A 20422-nucleotide genomic window follows, 5' to 3' on the forward strand; every position below is an offset into this window, starting at 1 on the left:
GGAAGTGCTCTGTAATACACTAGGCAAGGAAACCCTTACCTTAAAGATTTACAAGAATGGACAGGCAGCCGTAACTAGACTGAAGTGTTGACTCAGTTGTCAGCACGCTTAACTGCCACACTGAAAAGATGGATTCAAGCCCTGGGTGAACAGTCATGTCACCAGACATTCATACTTTTTAAGAGTAGAGTCCCTTTCTTTTGTAAAACCACAGTTAAACTGTCATTATTTTGCAGTGTTAGCTTTTCATTTGAAAGTTACATTTTTAGGGTTTTTCTGATGGTACAAATCTGTCAGCTACCAGGATTTTACCACGAATCAAATTTTGTTTACCTTTTCCTTTTACTGCTACGCAAAATAAGATGTAAAGAAATGAACGGATATACAAATCAGAGAAATCAGTTGCATAAAAGCTTTATCTACCACCAAAATAAGTAGTTGCTAGCCCCATGGATACCTGTGACCTGGTCGACGAGGATGCGGGAGGTGATGATGCGTCCATACTGCGAGAAGAGCTGCTCCAGCTCCTTCTGGGTCATTGTTTTGGGCAGGCCGCTCACATACAGGTTGGCGTCACGGATTGAGGCCGAGCTGGGTCGGGCGTACGAGACCTGCGGCGCAGAAGAAAAGGTCTTTTAGGTGAACCAACAAATGAGATCACTTCCACGTTTGATAAGATTAAAGCGTAATGACTACAATGATGTGTCTACGGGCAAGCGGATGAACGTGTTAGGGGATGCTGAGAGGCGGAGGGAGGAAAATGAGACATCACATTGGGGATTAGCTCAGCGAGGAATAGATTCAGCACCTAGGAACAATAGTGATACAACACTTACTAAGTCATTTTCTGGTTGAATTTAAGAAATATTTCTCCCTTCAGGTTGTGGACCATTTGAATCATGAAAAAAATAAAGAAATTATGATATTTGCTTTCTCTGTCAACATAAAATTGAATTCCGATTTAGGTTTAAAACAATTGAGAAAAAGAAACTCAAGAAAAGGATAAAACAAACTGTGTTAAACTTTTACCAGTGTACTCAAATAACAAGCCGCTGAGAAATGCCTTAGTATGAACTAAATGCTGTGCCCCCTACTTTGGTGCTTCTCCCACCTGAGATTTGAGGTCCATTTACACAATTTTTAAGTAACAACTGAAAAAAATGCCCCTTCGGCTGCTTGTTTTGAGAACAATGGCCTTTCTGAGGGTAAAATAGGTCCCAAAGCAAAAACAACACCAGATTATTGTTCTCCAACAACAGAGCATTTTCTCCATTTTCCCAGGAAATAGCAGCCAATATGTAAATATACACAAAGTCAGAACAAGAACTTCAAAAGAATTGAAAAAGAAATAAACACACAAAAAGTGATGTTGCTAGGAATTGCCTCACTAAGTTTCATCATCAGAAACAACGTATAGACTTATATTTTCTACCTTCACCCGAAAGGCGTCCACTTCATGTTTTGTTATGTGACAGCACAATATCCAATGATAGAGAAATAAAACACGAACAGCGTGATCGTTGACGTTCTCTCGCAATGTTAGTATTTTAATTTATTTTATGCTAGTGACAAACTAATTCAAAATCACAAGAGTTAACGTGTAAGCAAGATGAGATGCCCACGATGACACACTTGTACATGAATAACAGTCGTAGGATTTTGCAAGGATGACTCAAAAAAAGGAAGGTACACATCTAAAAGATCTGACATACTATCACCCATACACGAAAGCACATGTCCAGACACACACAGAGCTTTTCAGAGTCTCTTGGCAGCCACTTCCGCTCTGGTGTCAACCCCAGACGTTTCCAAATGGTAGCCAGCGTCGCTATCTGCCAGTGAACTTTGCAGTTGTCACACCATGTCCCCAAACATCTTCATGCTCCGGCAAAGTTTCAAGTGAAATCCCATTACCTCTACCGCCGACTGGAGCAGCTTTGCCTGGCGGTGCTTTCATTAGCACTGACGGGTAGGGGGGCATGAGCCATCAAGTCAGGTTAAAGTCAGGCAAATACGGTGGCTATGTAGTATGTCATATCCTTGAACAGGTTAAATCTCAATGAACAGTGGGCTTTCCATCCATTTTTTTCTACTTTTGCTGGTCTGTGCCATTCCTGGCGCCATTTTGTCCTTGATCTAAATGGTGAAAGTATTCTCTATCTGGACCTTTTCCCCCTTTCTGTTCTTTCTCCTTCTTGCTGCCTCATTAAACTTCTCCCTTCCTCCTCACATTCTGCAGCACTTTCCCCTCTTTTTCGTGCTCCCTCATTTTCTCTGCTTGTCAGCCAACTGCAGATGTCTAATCCATCAACACCTCCTCAAGCTGTGAGCGCTATTGTGTAAAAGTGTGGTGCAAAGATGTGGTGTGTATGTGTGCGTGAATGTGCATGTATGTGTGTGGAAAAGTTGGGAGAAAACTCAAAGTGTTAAGATTAACGTTTGCACAAGAACAGGGCGTTTGAATGTGTCGGAGAAGGTGCGCACACGTGTGACAGGGAGCCTCCTCTACCTTTGGCACGATGCTTCCGCTCACACCTCATTCGGGGCGCGGTATCGCAGGCTGACAACATCGGAGGTGTCAAGATGCAGGAAGCTACAAAAAGATACTCAAGGATTTAAAGACTCAAAAGGCAAAAAACATCGCCAGAGGACACGTGAAGCTTTTCCTCACAAGTGTCCTGGCAACAAGTCGGCGGTGCAATCTTTATTATAAAAGAACACATTGGCTCTTAATTGGCCCCTTTGCTTTAGAGGCGCTTGGGTATGCTTTGACGGGGAATGAAAAAGGTACGTGTATAAGGCAAGGTTGATAGACGCAATGGTTGGCTGCCATTGACGCTGATAAGCGAACTACAGAGCCTTAAAAATTCAACTGACTACACTGTAATGGTTAGTTGCCATTGAAGCTGATAAATGAACTACAGTGGCTTAAAAACTCAACTGACTACACTGTAATTTTGCATTTTACTACTAACAAGCCTCAAACTAAGAAAACACACCAACAGAAACATTAATACCAGACCTGAATTAACCCATAAATTACTCTAATTCCACAACATCTATAATTGGGAGTTTGAAATGCAAAAAATTAACCATAAAAATGAAATGATAGATTTACAAGTGAATTGTTGCTCTATTACTCACACTAAAAGATAAAGGTAGGGGAGTTCCGATGGAGCTAACATGCAAATACTATATATATATGCCAACAAGGACCGCTGTGTGTTGTACATATGGATGACAAACATAAACGTCGCCACGGATTCAAACAAGCGGAAGCACACGCACAAACACATTCAACGGCTCATCACAGGATTACACACGCACACATCACATATAATTGTGTCTCTTTGGCAGAGGTTCAGCCAGAGGCGGGCTGCGGTGCTGAACCCGGGCCAGGCAGAGCGCATCGGCAGGAGAGAGCTGGGATCCTCAGAGGGTTTTCACAACTGTGGGCTAATCCCATCCTATTACATTAGATTACATCAGATTAGATGTGATGAATTTGATTAGATTGGATCAGATTAGAGCAGTTTGACAAGGATGTGCATCCAGGGATTACCCCGGAGCCACAGATTACTGGTCGCCTTGAAAGCAAGCAGCTCAGACACAGATCTTCAGAGGGAAATACTTCCCCCCAAAAAATGAAATAAATCTAACAAATACATTTATTATTGTGCATTTGTAGTGGCAACAAAACTGTGACGTGTCTGTGGAAGTGCGATGACAACTGTCATCAAGCATGCCAATTGTATTAAATATAACAATAGAGACTTCAAACATTTGGAAACTGGCATGATGACATCTTGTTATCTCCCACAAGTGCCTCAGTAATTTCAACATGAAAAATCGAAAACCACAAAGTAAAAATCAACTTGTCTTTTTCTTTTGGCCAATTATTTCTGAGGCTCATGCATGTTATTAACAATTCTGCCTCCAAGATAAATTACCAACAACATCCCAAAATAGCTATAGCCTTTATTTTAAATAGCATTTGCAACAGCTGGCAACCAATTGAGGGTATCCCTACCCTACACTGCCCAAAAAAGTCTTGCATATGCTACGGCACCCCCTCGACCCTTGTGAGGATAAGCAGTATGGAAAATGAATAACTTATTGTAGGATTCCACAATACAAAATCATTGGGATGGACTTGGGCTTTATGCATATTGTAAAATCAAATTGAGGTAAACTAGTATAAAAATACTATTAAAAACAATATATCAAGGTTCTGTTTTTGTTTCCATCGGTGCTCGTATTTATAGTTGGGATTGACTCCAGCACCCCCGCGACCTTTGTGTGGATAAGCGGTTTAGAAATGGAATGAAAGTTGCACATCTGCACCTGATAAGAGTATTGTTATCTAGTAGACAATGGCTACTTTACAGTAAGGTATTGGATTAGGCAGTATGGCCATATGGAGACTGTTGACACACACACAGTCTTTTGTTACCTTGATCGTTTTGGTCTGAAGTCGGAGTCCATTTAACGTGTTGATGGCTTTCTCTGCGTCCTTTGGATCAATGTAGTTGACAAAGCCATAGCCCAGACTTTGACCTGAATGAAGCAGGAAGAAGTAGCCATTAGACCTCCATCGACATCGCCATTTATAGTCGTCATGACGCAACACATAGTCAATATAGACAAGTTGAGAAAGGAAAAACTAGGGCTGGCATCTCATAATGAAAAACCTTCATCACACTTTATACACAGTGAAAATAATAGGCTACATTGAATCAACGTGATTGCTGCCCCAGAGTTTGATCCTAAATTCGGATTGCCATTCTTTATGAGTCGACTGATTATTCAGTATGATTAGTACAACAGTAGTTTTTCATACTTTGGTTTATTCGTCAAATTCTGATTCAAAAAGAACAAAATACAATTCAACAAAAGAAAAAATATATTTTGAGGGTTAGGGTTAGGGTGTAAATACTGCTGCTAGTTATAAAATACAAAAACAGAGATTCATGCCTTTCATTTCAATAACTGTTATATAAATGCACAATACTGTTAACAAAAATGTAACCACAAATGTTTTTTTTTTCCATTCTACCTTGTCATTTGGTTCATCTTCATTGATGAACACAGACACATACTTAAAGCCATGGTAGAGTTTGAGTATGTACATTAAGATGGATGACTACTGAAGCACAACGAGCGAACACTATGACAGTGAGACTCAAGCAAGCAACCCGGCAATTAAAACATGACACTAAGTGTATTTGAGAGCATATTTGGCTCTCTTTAGAGCAGCTGTAAAGTGTCCTCAGCAGCAGATATCATTTGAGTGTGAAGCAAGCCTGACGTCTCCCCCTACAGATCAAGCCTTTCAACAGGCGTCGGACTTTAAGCAGACGCCCGCAGCCATGGGGGATCTTCACTCGGCTTGTTTTGCTCAAACAGCCCCGATCCACCAACGCGAGCGAGCGCAACGTATCCCCGTCGGTGCGAGAAGGGCAGCATGCAGATATTCATGTTAATGGGAACAGACAGCGGTTTGTAGGAGACAAAGTGAATTGCAAAATAGAGAGTGCGGCTGTTTCACCGAATAAATACGTTTGGGCTATGGGTATCAGCAGTGTGTATTGAAGAGGCCAGGTGGGACTTGTAGTTCCAACATCAAAAAGCTGATGATTTTTTTTTCTCTTCCCTTGCTCTCCTCCCTCTTTTCTTCAGGATTTAATGTGGATTATCGCAGGCTCTCTATTGTTAATTAAAAGACAGACATCCTGGAGAGACACTTTCTATTTATAACTAGCCATCCGCTCTTCTAGCTCCTCATCCTCCTCCTCGTGGCTGACATCAGGTGGTAACTTTGGTACTTTAAATATAATTCAACATGTCATTTACTTACATCCCTTCACCTATAGTTAATAAGTGGTGCTTTTCAAATCACATAATGTACAGATGAAGGACCTTTCTATAGAACAAGAGGATTTTATTAAACTATGCCACAATAAACCGTCCATGTCTGTTTATAGTATAGTCTTCACCTAAATTACAGGTGGATATGGATTCTAACCCCAATTTGGCTGATTTTAGTAAAAGAAAAATGATGGACAGATTGGTACGACTTCATAACTGTGATTATTATTTGTATTTTTTTTCCCCCGAGGACACGATCTACAATTGCTACTCTTTCGTTATTTGTTAACAATTGGAATGATATTTGGTTGGTACATTCAAGGGATGTTTACACATCGATCCTTTGAGCCCGGTTTGTAATTTGTTTTATTTTATGGCAATCAAGCGGGATGGAAATACTAAAGTGTTTTACATATTGGGATAAAACTTGGAACGAAGCAATTGCTTTATAAGATCAAGCTAAAATGGATTGGATGTTTGCCGCCAATGGCACTAAAACACCAAAAAAATTCTTTGCATTTTACGTTTTGTAAATAAGTAAAATGACATGGAATGAAAAAATTATTGTATGATCCAGTTTAGCAAATGGCCAATGGTGTTTAGGCAAATAATACAAATTTAGTCTTTACTCTTCTTTAATCAGATAAATGATACATTTATTCTGAAAAACTGGGCATGTTGACTTTTTGCTGCCATCTCTTTGACCCCCAAGACCAGCAGAGAAAAAGCTTGAAGCACAGATCCCATGAGCACATACGTACAACTAGAGATGCATCAATTGCTTGCTACACTTCAGTCAAGCTTTTACCATCTCTTTCACCCTTGCCTCCCACTTTCTCACCCTCTTCCCATCATCTTTAGCAAGAAATGTGAGGTTTGACAAGCACTGTTACCAGAAGGTTAGCTGGAAATTAAGTGTTCTGGTGAAGAGCACTTGTGTGGGGTAGTCTAGAGGGGCTGACATGTGCTTAATGCTACCGAGACTCTTTGCACTCACACAGCTATTCAAGAGACCTAACTGGGCCAACTACATATACCATGTGAAAGCTACCACTGTTACACATAGTCCCCATTTACCGTCACTACAAAATGTTTACTCATCCCTCCACCATGTATTCCTATCTAAACATTTCAACCAAGAACCTTCCCAAACTTTCGCCCACTATGACTGATAACGGGTACAATCCAAACGGATCAAAAGTAGATTTAAAAGCAGATGTAAAAACAAGCTGGATAATGTGGTTGCGCAACCTCTCATCAATTCAATTGCAGCTTGTTCAGAATTAATTATTCATCATCAAACTCATGTCCAATGCGAGTCAGAACACACCAACAACAACAAATAAATTGTATCACTTGACCCACCACGTGTGACTCAAGTTTGTGCAAATCCAATTTAAGCCTGTTCAGTTTGTGATTTCAGATTACTATACATTTGTGTACGCCCCTGCAAAACAAAGGCTGACATCGCTATAGCTATCTCCCTCCATTACCGCTGTAGCAAAGCTTGGGGTCTTCAGTGCTTGAGGGATGAGTGTGGAAAACAGACTAGCAGCCTGTCATCACATCCCATGTAAGCATGTAGATTTGGGAAGACAGAAGTATACATACTACATCTGCCTGCAGCACCAAGAGAGGCCCAAGAGGGGATTCCACCCACCCCTTCCCTGCTGCTCAGGCGCACTGAACAGCAGGGAACAACCCGTAGACTGCCCACATTGAGCATGCAAGGGTGGGAGAGGCAACACCAACGCAATATAGACTGGCAGATATGCACACATGGGCACGTACTTAATCACCCAATCACAGGAGCACATACAAACAACACAAGCATTAAAGTGTCATCGCAGCAGGACAGAAAAAGCAAGATGTATGGCAGTCAATGACTCATGGTGTGCCTGAAGCAGAAGCTGTTACAAAGCTATTAAGTTGGGGACATCAAGGAAAAACAAAGAAAAAGGTCCAGTTATTTTTCACCATCCTTAAGCCTAATAAAGTGCAAAATTTGCGTCTTGAATATAATCTTATTCTCTTTCCTTGTTTTTGCTGTGCAAATACCAAAGTAATGCCTACACAAAAAGTCTTCTTTTCATTGAATATTCTATAGTCAATGATTGTTTTTCATTACATTTCCAATAAAAAACTTGAAGCCAATGGATTTATCAGCAAGGCCCAGACCAAAGGTAGACTTCCTTGAGGGATCAGTCTTTCATTCCACCTCTACTTCAAATCTGTGTCAAGTCAAAACTCTTGAGTTGACTCAGATATTGACTCCGTTTTAAAATGGGTCACTGAATCTCAAACAATAGCTAAATATCAAGTGGTACCATTAAAAATATCTGACAGTTAGAAAATGTCTCTTTTCCTTTTATAACTTACCAGTTAATAAATACTGCTCTAGTTTCATCTTCATAGAACTTGTATAAAAGTAACGATGACGTTTTTGAAGAAAGGGTTGCCAAATGCTGCTTTACCATGCCTTAAATTTATTTTTTAAGCATTCTCATAAAGTACAGCATTCATTTCTAAAACATTTTTGTTCCGTATTAAAATGAATAGAAATGGCAATAATATGCCCCCGCCCCCAGATTGTTACATAATTCCATCTTTCTTAAGCAAGAATGGCATAATTCAGTTTTATACTTTGTTGTAAGATAGCAATACATAAGTCATATGTTGGCCTTCAAAAGGTTTCCAAATTTCTCCTGTTGGAACTCTTTTTGGGGATCGGATTAGGGAAAGTCATAACTTTTAGAAAACCGTCTGTGAAGCCCTTTGGAACACATGTTCTGCCAATGGGCTATATATCCTGTAAATAAATTTAATCTGACAAGAACATGAATGAATGAATCAATGAATGAACTCGAAGTGACTCACTTCCAAGTTTCATATATAGCATGACAACTTGTATGTCAAGTTTGCTCAATTGTTTTCAAACGTAAAAGTAACAATAACCGAAAGCTGTTTTTTGAGGGTTAATCACTGGAAATTAATTGTGCTCATTTGTAATTTCTAAAAGTGAAAGAGTGGGAAGGTTACTAAAGCCGCAGGCACTACTGTTCAAAATTAATTGTAATTCATTCGCTGTCAACCATTAATTAGAGCCTAGAACAGGGCTCTTTTGCTCGTCGTCTACTGAAATATTGCCCAAACGTTGATGAACTGTAGCAGTATATATTGTCAAAAGGATTGACTGATCACATTCAGTTCCCAAAAGGGCTCATTCAAGGCCACAACAGGTGGATCCACACACTTGAAAATAGAGTCTCGCCCTATCTTGTGTAAAGAAAATAAAAGGCCATACAGTATCTGTTGTAGTAACGGTAATCCGTCTTAGATCACTTAGCTCAAGAACCACTGCCAGATTTCATCTAGTCAGTGTGAGTATATTGGTAACGCCACTTACATAAAAATAATTTCACTAAGTACACCACGTGGCATCAACGAGAGAAGCTATTAAGATGCACGATGAATAAGCTCTAATGGGATTTTAGCTCACCAAAGAATTGTCTTTTCACTGATAAATTAGCTTAATGGAAACACTAACTTATATATATTTTAATTGTCAATTAAAACCAAGAAACCAAATGATGCATTTCTCCTCTTAATGGCCTTTTAATGAGGTTAGATTTTCATTTTCCATTGATTAGACGACTGCTTGCTTGCTGTGCCAGTTTTGCCATTTCTTCTCGCCACTTAGGAAAATGTGGAGCAGTAAGAAAAGTTGCCTACCTACCAAAAATTTATACATTTAATAAGCTCAATTACATTGTTATTTAATAATACAATCAGGTATGGTATCACTGTCCATACAGTAAATATGATAATGGAGGTTTTCTCAAAAAATGTAATGTATATGATAATCATTAATGTTTGTTTATCAAAAACAACAGTGCATTAGCCTTACTGCCTGCTTTACAGAGGAGAGTGGGAGTGTGTTATTTTGGCACTCTTATAAAGATGTATAAAGGTAATTTGGCGTGCTAAGTAAAAAGTGCTGCTATTTCTATTGAGTGGCTCGTGAGGCTAAGCCATAAACGACATTCCATAATAATGAGAGTTTTGGCCCTAGTGTGGTTGTATCCTGCAAAGTCACTTGAACATCAACATCGTATTAAATTATGTTAAGGTAAAGATATAAACAAAGTTTTTTCAAAGATAGGTATATGGATACTGTGCATTGTTCCAATGGTGACATATTTATATGCACCAATACGTACGTTGCACAGTGAAGGTCACAATTATTTAGTGTTTTTTTCTTTTGTTCTGAGTATAAGTGCCCCCGTATTGCTGACATGAAAGCAACCTCATCTGCTTCTATCAGGCGAGGCTCACAACGTACTCTTTGATCTAGAGTGATTTCTCCCATGAAGAACATTTTAGTTGACGTTGTTCCCTTGTAGTGTGATTACCCCTTCTTTGGAAATATGTAGTTATCCGTCACAAAACAGCTTGAACTACTCTCATCGTGTCGGCAAAACACTCTGGCATTTTTTAATACAAAGGAAAAGTTTCTGACGTAATAAAGTAATATACGGCGTTTTTACTTTCCATCATTCGTGATTTGAAAAAGAGGTTTCACAATTAAAAATCTGGGAAAGCATATTTCAACCTTGAAATGTTCCACTGAGGTAAAATTTGAGCCAACTGCCAAGTGTCGTGTTTTTACTCTGGCAGTTTTGAAACCACTTTTGTTTAAAACATTGTTGGAGGGACAATGTAAGGTGCACATGGTACCTCTAAAGTTAAATTAAGTCTGTCATCTTTAAATGTAACTCATACTAAAGAGGTTGACAGGATACATATTTCTAAGAATATTATTTTAGTTATGCATTTTATGAAAAGAGTATCCACTTTTTAACTCTGTATAAGCCAAGTTTTTGTTTTTTTGTCATTAAAAAAAACTCCATGAAGACCTGCAATAGGCATATTATGGGGACGTCAAATTTTGGGTTGAGCAGAGGAACATATTTTGATCTTTTAAGTTTCTGATGGAGTTCTTGTTGTTCCCTTTGAATGTAATACATTGATCCTTCAATTAGTACTTATAGACCATTTATTGAAAGTTGACTTTTTCCACCACTGCCATGTACATTGTATTTCAATTATCTAGTTGGCTTCTTTCTGAAAGGTTCATTTGGTTTAGCAACATAGAAAATAAAAAGAGACAATTTGAGTCGAGTTGCACAAGACACCATGAAAACAATGGATCACTGGGCCTTCAAAAATATCTGGCTGAACAGTGGGCAGGTTAAATAGTTGCATTCATAAAGAGGGCAACATCCCCCACACACACACGCACTAATCCACAGTGGACCCATCTCCCACTCACTCATTCAACACGTCTTTTTCTCCTGGGTTGCCAAGGTAGCAGCCAACGTTGCAGTCAGGAGGCTCCCACTCGCCGTTCCTAAGGTCTAGCTAGCTTCTACCAACACAGTCAGACACACAATTGCCCACCTCCAAGCTCAGGGACAAAACACAAATGCAATCGCAAGCCACCCCCTCACGGTGGCTCCCTGAGCTGGGGGCCAGTGGACTGAAGCCTGCAGTGTGTGGGCTGGCGGGTTAGCTCTGGAGCAGAGAACTATAAGGCGAGCTCACGGCAAAGAGTGAAGCCCCCTTTGAGTCTTGGATAACCCTGTTACGTCAGCCTTGCGCAACCTGTCCTCCTTCACCTACTTGGAATCTATCTAAGAGTACTGAGATAAGAAAGCTAGGCCCACAAGCTCTCAGTTATTCACCCACAAGCGTCAAAACACTGGTGGGGTAGGGCGCAAATCCACCGTCTGGCTCTTTACCTCTCGGGTACAAGGCACCCAGAGGGACATCGGGTGAGGAAACCAACCCTGAGCTACTTCCGTCCTTTAGATAGGACGCCAACACAAGGGACAGCCACATCCTCTGTGTTTCATGTAAAGGGCACTCAGACGGGAACAAGAAGGGACAGAGGCAGTCTAAAATGAGGGCCAGGGGAGGGGCAGTACAGCCGAGCAAGCTTTCACCATGTACAATTCTGTGTCCTAAGGAGTAGGATGGAGGGTTGGGGGTTGGTGGAATTGGGGAAGGGTGCTCGCTAAAAGGAGCGAGACAGGATGCTGCCGGGACGTGGGACTCTGAAACTTTAATGTGTGTCTGCTTGCTTGTGTCTGCACTTCTGAGCCTGGCAGGTCTTTTAATACCTGACTTTTGGAGACGTCAAACCCCTTTTGCATCCGGTTCCCGGTTAGCCTCGTTCACGCTATCTTTACCCTTCAGACCATTTCAAGCTCAGATGAATGGGAGACAGAAGAGCCGCACCAGATTTTCAGTGTAATAGTTATGGGAGGAATTTCATACTTGAAACAATCTGTCAAGACAGAGACATTTGTGTAACTTATGTCTCCTCACTCCAAGGAGAATTACAGAACTGGATGTTCCGTAGGTCATGAAAAATCTATCAACATGCTTTTAAGTGCCGAGCCATGTTGAGTTGCCTGGCAGGGAACTAGTTAATGGAACAGAGATGTGCTTGTGATGAATCCAGTGTACCTGAAAGTGTGTTGGCGGCAGTTTTTCACGTACTGCCTGTTAGCTGAGGAGCTTTGGCTTGAACGACTCTGCAGCTGACATCACAGTCTATTTATTTTTTATAACCAACATCTGCTGGGCTTGCTACAGTGTCATTATGATTTGCATCAGCTCACCAGATTACTTGTATAAATGAGACACATTGAAGGTGACTAAAGTAGTAGGCATAAAGAGGTATTCATGAAGTGTTCTTACAGATGGCATCCTTCATGTTGACAAAAAGTTATTTGGCATGAATTGCCCTCCATAAAAAAGAAAAAAAAATCAATACCTATTCCAGCTTGAAAAGCGATTTTCATTTCATTTGTCCAGAGGAAAAAAAAGTACCATTTTCAGCATCAGACAGCCAGCCTAGTCCATATATATATTAATGCACATTATTGCAGTCACTATAACATGTTTTCAGTTCTCATAATGGCTCTGATGAAATACCTATTTGTGTAAAATGCCTTTCCTATTTCTACATCCTCACCCTCTTCCTACTGCAACATAGAAATTTCCCGAATACGGGATGAATAAAGTTATCCAATCCAATCCAATGAGTTTAGTAGTAGTAAATAATTTCAATTCTGTATGAGAGTATTTTTACATTTTAACCATAAGTGAAGATTTTCAAGGCCAAGTGGACACAGTCTGAAAGCATCATGCCTTTTGACAATCTTCTAACAGTTATAATCATCATTGGCTGCACTGATGATTCAAGTATGAAAACAATTTGCTTTAAGAGTATTCTGCAAGACAGCCTATTCACAGGTAAATGCTTAAAGTGTGTAGGTTGCGTGCAAAGAAGCATTAAAAAAGACTAACCTCGTAGTACCTGGCGTGTTATAACAGAACACTAAGGAGACACAGGCACGAGGTAAGCAGGCGGCAGTAGTGTGGGCAGCAAACCATACCCCTAGAGGCAGCATTTCAAACAGTTCAAGTCAACTAGTGTGACAGGTCCCCGCCCAGCCAAGCCTCACGCCAGCACTTCCCGCTGTCCCACTCTCGGCTTGTACGCTCGCACCTTTTTCAGGCATATGGTATGCGTGTAATCATTTCCCGAACCGCTTATCATCACCAGGGTCGTTTGGGTGCTGTTGTTTTATTTTTGCTTAAAAAAATACTTTTTTCAGAAAAAAAATCTGGGCCAAAACGGATAGACTCGCTAGGAGGCACTTTCGTTTTGTTGTATTTATAGTAGATGTTGGATATAAAAGATTTATTGTAACTTCTAAAGGAAGAGCATGCGATTGTTCTGCTTGTCACTATTTGTTTCTGGAAATCAGACGACAAAGACAATTATTCTAATTCATGCTACTTTTCAGGCGTATTAAGTCAAATTAGATAAACCCCTGCAGTATCCCCCATGTACACTCCAGACATACTGTGCCACAGGAACTTTTGGGAATCCTAGCTCCGCTATATTATACAGAAATTATTCCCATCTCTGTTGTGGTACAAGAGTAGTTTTTGGTGAGAGACGTCCAATCCGTTTGACTTCTATCACACCCGGAAATAAAATTTAGCAAGATGTAATAAATGAAACAAAGTTTTAGGGAGGTAGTATCCAGTTGCCTAATAATAAACAAGAGCACTTTTACCAAAATTGAGTTTCCATGCAAATCTACCATTAACCCACTTTCTCATCCCTTGAAAAATCGCACTTTAGGTAAAAACTGGGCAGAGAGAGAGAGATCATGGTTGATGACAGAGTGCAGTATCCCGATGTTATTTTGGTACTCCACAGTCTCCATTATCCTAGAACGGCCGACTCTATATTTTGGCCTATTACGGCAAAAGAGGAAATGACTCTAAAGAGGCATAGCAGTGTATCCTCTAAACTTGGCTTGGACTACTTTGGTCACATTCGTCATACCTCCCAAAACTTATCTTTAGGGGAAATCAAATCCAGTGATTTAATCCACAAAACGCGTAGTTATTACAGTGTAGATAACTTGTTTGCCCTGTCTACCATCCAAGCAGTACTCTGTGATCATTGCTATTTTTTTTGCTTTTTAATGAGATTATCAGGAAAGGAGTGTCAGTAAGTAGGATCTAAAATGAAAGGCATTATGGAGCATTATCCAAAAGATGCATCCGTTCCACCCCCCGTGATCCATCTGCCGTACGACCACCCACACTGACACTGCGACAAGATTACTGCTGTGATTAGCAACAGGAGGTTGTGCTTCATTCAAAAAACTCTGGAGAACATGTGGCACTTAGCTGCATTGCCGAGTCGCAGAGCTTGTATCCAGACAAAGGAAAATGATGTGACAAGAGGCAGAGGCAGTTGTCTGCTGTGTCAATCTTTTTGTTAAAGTAATACTTTGGATGGGGGTCATTCCACGTTAATTCACACCAAATTCCAGTACCTCCCCAATGACATCTTTTCATCTGCCTTTGTTTGGGTGACTTTTAGCATTTCAAGGCAGGTGCAGACCTGTGAATTACAATAGTATCTGCATATTGTATAGTATTCCCCCTTTTAATAAATGAAAAACCATAACAAAACTAGGTTTTACTGTGAGAAATAGTTCTACAGTATTCCCCCGTTTCCCGCGACATACCGCAAAAAGGGCAAAAACGGGTATTTTGTGAAGAAAATACAAATCCAGTTTTTGACACTTAGTGTTCACCACTAATATAGAGCATGGACAGTCTAGAGTTGCTTACCTGTGATTTTATCACGAACCAGTTTGCAGGATTCGATCTCTCCAATGCTACCAAAGAGGCTGCGGAACTCTTCCTGGGTCATGTTCTGTGGCAGGTAGTTGACGATGAGGTTGGTCTTGCTGTCGTCGTTTGAAGGCCCGGTCTGCATGGGCGAAGGGCAGCCACGGCTATTAGTGTTCGGCCCGTTGGCTGTGGTTCCACCTCCACTTGGTCCATTTGTCACTGGAGCTTCCATGTTACTGATGATCTGAGACAAACCAGAAAGAGAGAGTTGGGACAATGGATTAATTCATATAGATTTTTTTTTAAGGACCGAAACGGAGAACACATTTGTAATTTTCAAATTGAGCTTGATGTTTCCAAACATTGAAAATCTGTGAACATATTTATTACTATGGTCTCACCTGCTCTCTCTTCAATATTAATACAGACCTAACATCATCTGGATTGTTTATAAAACAGGCAAATATTGAATACTAGGATTTTATGTCATTTAAAATTGGACAGCAGGCTTGAACGGGTAATGGTGAGAAAAGGTAAAAACTGAATTAACCAAAATTGTTTACTTATCCTCTATTTTCATCAACACAATATTTATACATCAAATAAAAACGGTGTAAACTATTAACCTTTATTATTTTTTTCTCAAATCAGCACCATAATTTGGTGCGACATCTTCAAATGATATATTCAGTGATCTCTTCTAAACATAAGGATTGTATTTCTAAGGTGTATCAACATCAAAGCAAGTAACATATTAGAAACTAGGGCAACCCTTTAGCCAAATAATGCATTGAGCTGCTGCTGTGGCACAGAAAAAGTTCAGACTCTACCCTGGTTTTGAAGAGCATCTCGGGATCAAAGTGTTCTCAGAGGAAGTGTGATCTTGCATAAGTGTGTGAAAATACGATAAATAAATAAATAAAGAGGAGGAGCGAGAGCCAAAAATTGAAGGAGAAAGGTAGGTTGCTTTAACACCGGTGCCCTCAGATTTGTTTTTAAATATAGCCATCACCTGTCGATGAATGTTACGCACCAAAACCAATGGGCGGAGTCAGATATTTGCAAACCATTCGTAAATCAAGTCAGAGCTATCTTAGAGAGACGCTCAGGATTGTAAATTGTTCCCAAACATTGGAACTGACTTTAAGTACAGTGTATTGAACACAGTGAAAAAAATGTCGATCAACACAACTACTATAGTCGAAGGTTTTGAAAAATAAGGGTACATATTTACACTTAAAATAAGGTATACTTTGTAATAGCATTTTTTTGTGTGCCATGTCACAATTTAACCCAAACTAAGATACCATTAGGATTTCATCAGATCCAAACCCATTGTCATTGCAGTTTATGCATCCAGGCATTTCTATTTTTAAGTATTCTGAAGTATACACAGGCAGACTGAACTTCAAAGTGGATAGAAGAAGCAGACCAACTTTATTTCTATTTCTGGACATCCCGCCCCAATCCCTCTTCCACACACATGCAAATAGTGAGCTAATTATAAGACTCAAAATGTGTCTTAAACTAATTTAATAATCGCTCTCTACTGTATTGGTGATTAATAAACTTGAATATGCAGACGGAATGTTTTCACCAATAGAAAGGTATTTAACAAAAATATGGATTACCAATATTATGAGCATGAATGGAAAACATAGGTCAAATATTTGTATTTATATGGGCTGAGAAGTGCAAAACACACATCATAAAAGAAATGAACAAAGATCAAATACAATTTATAGTTAGATTTCACAAAAGATGAAACAAATCACATGTCACAGAAAACAAAATACAAGTGTCTTGTGATTTGTTTTCTGTGGCACTGATATGATTTCTGCAATGGCTGATGTTGTTTCTGTGATGTGATTAATTTCTATGGGTCCATTTTTTTTGTTTTTCCGTGACATGTTTTTTTTGTGAATCAAGATTTATCTGGCATTTATCTAAAAATCAATTTGAAACTTTAGATAACTTGTTTCCTAGTTGCAAGTGATGTGAACTTCTCTATTTATCACTTAAAGTATCAATTCACATGCTTCTGTTGCCCACATAAATGTGGACCTGATATTTACTTCATTTAATTCTTCATATTTAATTATACTTCAAGCAGAATGGTTTTTACATGTTTTACTTTTCTTCAACACAGTTACCTCTGTAAGCACATTAAGACAATTATTTACATAAGGTCTACAATCCACCTTTTCAGAAAGACATTAACACTGAGAATTTTGGCCTTGCCACTATTGCTGCCCTCTCATTATGCAGTCACACAAAACCGCACACCCACCCCACACATACACACCGAGTGTGCACTTATTCCCACAGTAAGACATCTTCAGTTAAGGGTACACATACGCACACTCAAAAAGGAGACAACAATAAGCCTGAACCCGCAGCAAAAAGGAAAAAGCAGACCGAGAGCTGTCTAAAAGCTCGCAAGATGAGAGCTGCATGCAAATTGTTCTTTTGACAGTATCCCTCCTTGCTCGCCTCTCTACCACAACAAAGACAGCCACAGTGCGAGTGTGTGTGTGTGTGTGTGTGTGTGTGTGTGTGTGTGTGTGTGCATGTGTTTGATGGAAAAAGACAGAACAGTATGTAACCAAACACAGTTGACTGAAGAGGCCCTTATTATTAAATGTGTTTGCATTCCCTGCTGGGCTGCTCCAGTATATCCCAGCCTTTCAACTCAATGGGATGCTTTTAAAAAGTTTGCGCACCAAAATGTCGGCCTCCAATTAGAGAGGACCAGCAGAGCCCGAGCGGGCGGACATTTGCATGTCCTGGTACATGTTGGCATATCTATGCTCACCAGCATATGTGAGGGTTTAAAAATGCCACTTAATTGTTGTAATAAACATGCTGGCTACTCATTTTCTCTCACAGTGTAGCTAAGAGCTGTGTTCAGAAGTATCATAACTATCCTCTCCGCTTGTAAGCCTTCAAAAGCAGCTTCTTTTACGAAGGCGGAATCTACAGAAAACTTCCAAATCAGTGCATTTTGGCATGCGTGAAATCGGAATTTAGACACGAGTGCGGTGATTTGAAGAAAAATTGCTTATTAAACATTTTCTGAAGAGAAAATAAATAGTGTACAGTGGGCCTATGCATGGTAATTCCTTTTGTTTTGTATTAGAGCGTCATATTAGTTGAGAAAACAGTCCTTAATGGGTTTTTATTTTAATCTGGTTGAGGTGGTCAAGATTTTAAGAGAAAAAATCTAAATAAGAATTATATAATGTGTGTAAAATACTATACGTAATTAATAATTGTCCACTGATTATGTGGGGGGGGATTATAGGCAACAATGACAAAATATATTTCTTCATTCATCTAGGCAGATTGCAAAAATTGGTAGATAGAATCCATTTATGCAAGGTGGAAGAAGAATGCAAATTGAATTAATCTGTATCCCTGTTCTACAAAAACTTTTAAAAAATGGTTCTTGGTTTGAAAAAGGGTTTAGATTAAACTATTTTTGCTGGTGACCACCTGGTCATTTTTGGGGGCCGTTATTGAATTTTGTTTCCATTTTACAGGTATGCAAGAATGCATATAAAATTGATAACATGGTTATTTAATTAACATTCTAATTTCATTTGTATTTTTGAGGAGAACTTTGGGAACTTTTTGTGATTTACAGTGATATAATCCAACTTAAAATAGTGTAAAAAATAATTTGCAAGAAGATAATCTTTAGTCAAAATGAATATTTATGTAAATATTGGAATTATTTTGATTATGAATTTGAAACATGTAAATTTGGCCCACTTCATTCGATTATTATAGATCCTTTAAAATCCTCTTTTCTTTTTTGTGGCCTTTCATTCATCTCTTGACAAAAGACCCTCTTACAGATTTCACCCATCTATACTATAGTTTCAACTGTCAGAGTCAGCGGGATCTGACGTGCAATAGTGTCAATATATAGTGTAATATCAGATCATATTACTTGATGTTGTGCAAAATACCAAGGCCGTCCATTTGGCAGCAGCAGTAGACTCCTTACCATCTTTGGCTGTGTCAGCAATCCCTTCTCTGCCCAGCCCTGGAGCTGCGGGAGCTCTGCCTGACGCCACTGTGTCTCTGTCGACCCCTATGGAGCGGAGCACATGGAGGGAGGGAGGGATGCATAGCCCACCGTCAGCATCATATACTCACTTTGCACTTTGTGTAGGGTGGGATTTGGGATTGGTTATTCATTTGATGGGAGGAAGTGGGAGTGAGGGAGGGATATGGCAGCTCACAAGTATACTATGTAGTCATTCAACCAATGAAACAAAAATGGCTCAGTGGGAATAATAAGAAAACATTACAGAGGCATCTACAGTAGGTGTAAATGATAAGTCATCATTTGAAGACTTAATATCTATTCCTGTTTATGATAGAGACATTGGGGGGACTTTTTCCTTCTAAATGAAATTCAACCATACATTGTGGAGCGAAAATATATCGGAAACCAGCCCATGATTGACTGACTACAATTGGACGAAAACTTGTGTCTTAATAGTATTGCTTAAGTAGTACTTTTGCCTGAGAATGGAAGAATCTCTGCGGTAGCAGGAGAAAAAAAAAAGAACCTAATTGTATGTGTTGCAACCAGCAGATTGGCGTGGTCCTCGCTATGACCTCGGGTTTATGAGTTTATAATGAGGGTTTCCCTCTTGCTATCTGCGGGTAAACAAGCCTGCGGTTGAAGACATAGAAATGTCACAAATGAGCAGGAAGTCTGTACAGCAGATCTTGAGAGCGAGGCGGGCAGGGGGCAGTAATACCTACGGCAATGGATGCCACTAGCAGCCAATTTAGCGGGAGAGGGGAAAAGCAGGCGGGATGACCTCTGCTTTCATTTACTCCTTCAGAAGGATGAGGATAGGGAGCAGGCGATCAGTTGGAAGCCGGAAGACAAGAAATAAAGGAAGAGGCTTCCTATGTTTCGATGAAGGGGAAAGATGAGGTTGGACAAAAAGGGAGAGAGAGATTGAGCTTGTTTGTACTGTATCTACTATCTTCTTGTCAATCTAGCCAGGAATGTTTAAATTGAGTTTTAAATGAGAATCAAAGTGTGATTAGTCAAATAAATAGGGGGCAAAGAGGCCATTGGTTGTCCATAAGGAAATAGTTTGAGCCACTTTTGTTTTAGCCTGGTGAAGACCCAAATATGTTGTGTATATATAAAGACAGAGTTATTTAAATGGTTTTGCAAGACATGAAAACCATTAGAACGATGAAACAAATGACCGTGACATTTCGACAGCGGAACCTCCAGTTTTGCTGGTCAATCTGCTATTGGTTCAGATTTAGACGCAATCATTCA

General features: G+C 39.7%; 1 protein-coding gene across 9 annotated transcripts in view; it reads right to left on the reverse strand.

The window, feature by feature from the left end:
* Positions 1 to 20422, reverse strand: part of elavl4 (ELAV like neuron-specific RNA binding protein 4) — a 78338-nt gene that overhangs the window by 24517 nt on the left and 33399 nt on the right. For 5 of the 9 annotated variants that reach the window (XM_077716541.1, XM_077716537.1, XM_077716535.1 and 2 more), the window contains 4 exons: positions 19115 to 19201; positions 15100 to 15346; positions 4454 to 4557; positions 457 to 611 (listed from right to left, as the gene is read on the reverse strand). In XM_077716541.1, the coding sequence (XP_077572667.1) occupies positions 457 to 611; positions 4454 to 4557; positions 15100 to 15346; positions 19115 to 19117 (509 nt within the window). In that variant the 5' untranslated portion in view covers positions 19118 to 19201. The remainder of the gene's footprint in view (positions 1 to 456; positions 612 to 4453; positions 4558 to 15099; positions 15347 to 19114; positions 19202 to 20422) is intronic. The other 4 variants (XM_077716536.1, XM_077716533.1, XM_077716539.1 and 1 more) reach the window with 2 other exon arrangements.

This window comes from Stigmatopora nigra, chromosome 5 (assembly GCF_051989575.1).
Source record: "Stigmatopora nigra isolate UIUO_SnigA chromosome 5, RoL_Snig_1.1, whole genome shotgun sequence".
Taxonomy (NCBI): domain Eukaryota; kingdom Metazoa; phylum Chordata; class Actinopteri; order Syngnathiformes; family Syngnathidae; genus Stigmatopora; species Stigmatopora nigra.